We start from the raw sequence: 4,846 nt of genomic DNA, 5'->3' as shown, positions 1-4,846 counted from the left end.
AAATCTGGTAAGACAAGACATATATGAGCCTCTTGGGCAATATTCTGTGAGGCGGGAGAATCCAGGTCCTCACTCTGCTCTTGTTTTCTCCCATGGGATAGTTTGCAAGTGTGTCTCTTCATTCTAAGTGATATGCCCTTAGGGGAAAATGTCATAAGTAAAGTGCACTATTCTTCTTACCCTCTTCCACGTGTCTATTCTTGGATTATTTGCTTGATCAGTGTCCTGGAATTTTTCTTCTGGGCTCCTGTGTTCCCTCAAAGGCATCACTGTTTATGGATAGTGGTGAAAATTATTATACCTATAAATTTATGAGAGCTGGAATCTGTTTAGTCATCTCGCTTCAAATCCCCTGTTTTATATTATATATTCAAATAGATATCTATGAGACAAATTTATAGCCATAATATTATTTTCATTGCTGTTTATTTAAAGATCATTGAAGGTTTAGGCCTTCTTTATGTAATGATTAAATACATTTTTTAGGGGCGCCTGGGTGGCACAGCGGTTAAGCATCTGCCTTCGGCTCAGGGCATGATCCCGGTGTTCTGGGATCGAGCCGCACATCAGGCTCCTCCGCTATGAGCCTGCTTCTTCCTCTCCCACTCACCCTGCCTGTGTTCCCTCTCTCACTGGCTGTCTCTATCTCTGTCGAATAAGTAAATAAATACATCTTAAAAAAATACAGTTTTTACCCCAAATCATCTATGAATGACCTTTAGTTTTGCAATAGTTTTACTCTTGAAGCACCATATCAAGGGCTTAGGTTATCAATGTTTTATTTATTTCTTTATAAAAAAAATTATCATATTACTAATATTGAATTTATTATTATTTTTATTATTATTTATTTATTTTTTAGCCAAAGACATGTTGCAAAATTTCCTCTACTGCTTACTGGTAATACATAAGGTAATATGATTTAAGGTTTTATATATATATATATATATATATATATATATATATATCCATATATATATATATGGATATATATACATGTATATTTATATTTGAATGAAATTATATATATAATATATATATATAATATATATATATATATTTCACTCAAAATGTAAAACAACTTGTTTAACCAATGTCTGAGTTGATCTTCAGTAAAAATGTCAAACAATATTGTAAGACATTTCAGTTAAAGTGTAGGCATTTATTTATTTATTGAATATGTATTTATTTTTGAGAGAAAGAAAGAGCACGAGAGTATGGGGAGGGGTGCAGAGAGAGAGAGAGAGAGAATCCTTTAGCAGACTCCTGGAGCAGACTCCCTGTTGAGTGCAGAGACCCATGTGCAGTTGGATCCCAGGACCCTGAGATCATGACCTGAGCTGAAATCAACAGTTGGATGCTCAACTGACTGAGGCACCCAAGTGCACTGGCTTTCTTTTATTTAAATAAAAAAAATGTATTATGGATATTATTTTATCGATTTCACCAATTTCTTTCATATCTAAATGCTTGGAAGGGAATCCTGGAGGTGCAGTATGTCTTTAATAGTCTTTTGTAACTGAAAATTGAAAAGATATGGAATACAGCATCCATAATTGCTTATGAGATTGACAGTGTTATGTCTTTCCTATTCATTGTGTTAAATGTTACATTTATAGTAAATAGAAGACCCATTATATGTGCTTTGGGCAAATTATAAGACTATAACACAATTCTCTAAATTATCTGTCAGTCTGTTAAGCAGAAATCTTTTAAAAATTAAATAATTTCTTAAAAAAATAACTTAATCCAGTTAAACGTTTAGGCATTACCAAGTTTTTCTCACATTACTGATAGAATCAATAACTGAAATTTTATTTTTATATCTTTTATCAACTCTTCTCTATAAATAACTTGGTTGGGTCTAGCTGAAAAATCCTAAACAGACTCCATGTCTCCATTCCCTGGTGTTATACTGTAAAATAAGAGTAAATTTATTGCGCAACCATAATTAAGATCTCAAATCAGTAGATTTTAAGAATTCAAAGATAGATTATCTTTGATTGGCATTTCTTAACCAGTTGACACGTTTCATAGGAGGACTTAGGCTTTCCCTGAAATCACAGAAATTCTCATGCTGGCTTTGAAAAATAAGCAGACATATGTTATTCAGCTTCATAGAAATGATTCATTTCAACAACCACATAATCTTAGAATGTGACCTTAAGCTTCAGATAAAACTGCAACCCCAGCCAACACCTCGATTTCTACTTTGTGATAAGAAACCCTGGCCTATATAAACTGTGACATAATAAATGTTTGCTATGTATAGCTGCTAAATTGGTGTTAATATGATATACAGTGGGGATGTTGTAACCCACTTTTAACAGAACAGTTCATATTTATTTTAGGGTATAAAGGTTTTTCCTCTTTAGCCACAATAGTCTTCAGCATTATATATCTGTATCATCTATATCTATATCTATATCTATATCTATATTGATATTTATATAGAGTTAGTCATATATGAATATCATTATAAAAATAAATTTGGAGTTTCCTACATGAGATTTGAGAATATGCAGCATACAGTAAACCAAGACTTCCTCATTGAACAAAATATATTATGTTTTCATACAATTACAGTACACAATCCATACAAAGATCAAGATACCCAAGGAAAAGAACTCCAGATTTTAGGATTCATATTCATATTTTAGTTTCCCATGTATAAGACTGATATTCATAGAAAAGGAAAATAAATAAGAACACCCCAGTCATCCATCATCCTGAAGAAGGACAATGTTCAGAAAAATTAAGGATCAATAAGCCTATATCTCAATACAATACCTCTCTTTTCTCCAACCAGTTATGATAAATTCATTTTCATAATGATCCTGCATTCATTCCCATAACTTAGTATGTACAGAGATTGGTCATTCATTTTTTTTTTAAGGATCACTCAAATGAAGACATTGGATTATTCAGAATTCTTTTTTTTTCCTTTTTTTTTTTTTTGCTAAGGTTAAGTTTATGACATGTTAAAAAACACAATAAGTTTAATCAATGCAATGAAACAATTGGATGTTATCATGGGCATTAACCTCTCTTTGTTAACTGATAATATAAAAAATGAATAAATTGTGGGTCTTGTCTTGCAACAAATATTTCATTATAGCAATTGCTTGAACTTACCATACAAATGTAAAATATTTGAAGAAAAAATGCAAAGTGTTTTGATTTCTAAATATTATGTTGTTGTTTATAGTTCTACAAAGATGAGTAAATATTAGTTACTTATTTATATTGATTGAATACATAAATTAGAGCATAAATCAAATAATATAGTAGAAAAAAACAAAGCATAAAAATTATCAGGCAATTTCCTCTGCAGACTTACCCTTCCCCAGCAACTTCTTGAACGCTCTGGCCACTTCCTTGTTGCGGAGGCTGTAGATAAGGGGATTCAGCATGGGAGTAAGGATGGTATAGAAGACAGAGACCATTTTGTCCTGGGTGGGGGAACGATCTGAAGTGGGTCGCATGTATATGAACATGGCTGCTCCATAGTACATTCCCACTACAGTGAGGTGAGAGGAGCAGGTGGCAAAAGCTTTTCGGCGACCCTCCCCAGACCCCATGTGAATAACAGCCATGATAACACGAGCATAGGAAACAAGGACTACTGCTACAGGGCAAAGAAGCATAATAATACAACAGATAAATATCATCCTTTCAAATAACAGTGTGTTGGTGCATGAGAGAGTGAGAAGGGCAGGGACATCACAGAAAAAGTGAAGTATTTCCCGGGCTCCACAATATGAGAATGATAATGCAACTGTAACTACAATTATACCATCAAGGGAGCCAAGAATCCATGAAGAAGCTGCCATGAGACCACAGATTTTCTGGTTCATGAGAACTGAATATCGTAATGGGTGACAAATGGCAACATAACGGTCATAGGCCATTGTAGCCAACAGGAAACATTCTGCTCCAAGCAGGGACAAATATAAGAATATCTGGACTCCACAACCAGCCAGAGAGATGGACATCCTGCCAGACAAGTAGTTGAAGGCCATCTTGGGTACAGTGGTGCAGATAAGCATGAGGTCCATGAGGGATAGTTGGCTGAGGAGGAAGTACATGGGTGTGTGAAGCTGGGTGTCCAGATAGATGAGGAGAACCATAGCAATGTTTCCAATGAAGGCCACTGTGAAGATGCCCAAGACCAGAGAGAAGAGGAAGATGTGGGTGGGGCTGTAATTGAAGATTCCCAGCAGAATGAAGTCTGAGTTGAAGGTCTGATTCTCCCATGCCATGATAAATATGTTGCCTGCATGGAATACAAGAAGTGACACATGGCTGGGATTGTGTTATAGAAATATTAAGCACTTCCCTCCTAAGTCACCCTTTCTACCAAATTGCCTAAGTAAGAGAAAATTGTTTCTCTGGTCATATTTTGTTTTCATTTTTAGACTACATATATTAAAGCATACTTTTAGCTTCATATGATTTTTAACACAACATGCATTGTTGACACACAGAGTAAGTTACATGGTAAAAATATGAGAGTTTTCTCAAGTCATATAATCAGGTTAGAGTAACTAATCAACCCCTATGTGTAGTGTAGATTATCCATCCATAAAAAACCCATTATGATCATGAAAGGCATACATTTCTGAGAAGTTGATGAGGTTTTCTTTCTTTATATTTCCCATTAAACTGAGCATAACAATTCTGCTGAAGAGTAGAGAGAATCATGTATTGATGGAAATGAGACAAGGTTAATCAAATGTCAGATAAATAGAAGACATTGAGAAATCAACAATCAGATGTCCATTAAGTAATATTTATTCTAATAAAGGTGAATTGAGTGGAAATAGCTCCTCATAAACGTACCCTT

The 4,846-nt window shown here is 34.3% G+C and overlaps 1 protein-coding gene across 1 annotated transcript; it reads right to left on the bottom strand.

Annotated features, from left to right (window-relative positions):
* Window positions 1–3,314: 3,314 nt before the first annotated feature.
* Window positions 3,315–4,262, bottom strand: LOC125282979 (olfactory receptor 2M3-like). Its single transcript, XM_048221131.1, has one exon. It carries the CDS (start codon window positions 4,260–4,262, stop codon window positions 3,315–3,317), a length of 948 nt encoding a protein of 315 aa, XP_048077088.1.
* Window positions 4,263–4,846: the final 584 nt, after the last annotated feature.

Source organism: Ursus arctos, unplaced genomic scaffold (assembly GCF_023065955.2).
Source record: "Ursus arctos isolate Adak ecotype North America unplaced genomic scaffold, UrsArc2.0 scaffold_5, whole genome shotgun sequence".
Lineage (NCBI taxonomy): Eukaryota > Metazoa > Chordata > Mammalia > Carnivora > Ursidae > Ursus > Ursus arctos.
This window is presented reverse-complemented; position numbering and strand designations above follow the sequence as displayed.

Excerpts from the sequence above, each read along its gene's own strand:
- LOC125282979 (XM_048221131.1), bottom strand. The coding sequence starts at position 4,262 with ATGGCATGGGAGAATCAGACCTTCAACTCAGACTTCATTCTGCTGGGA.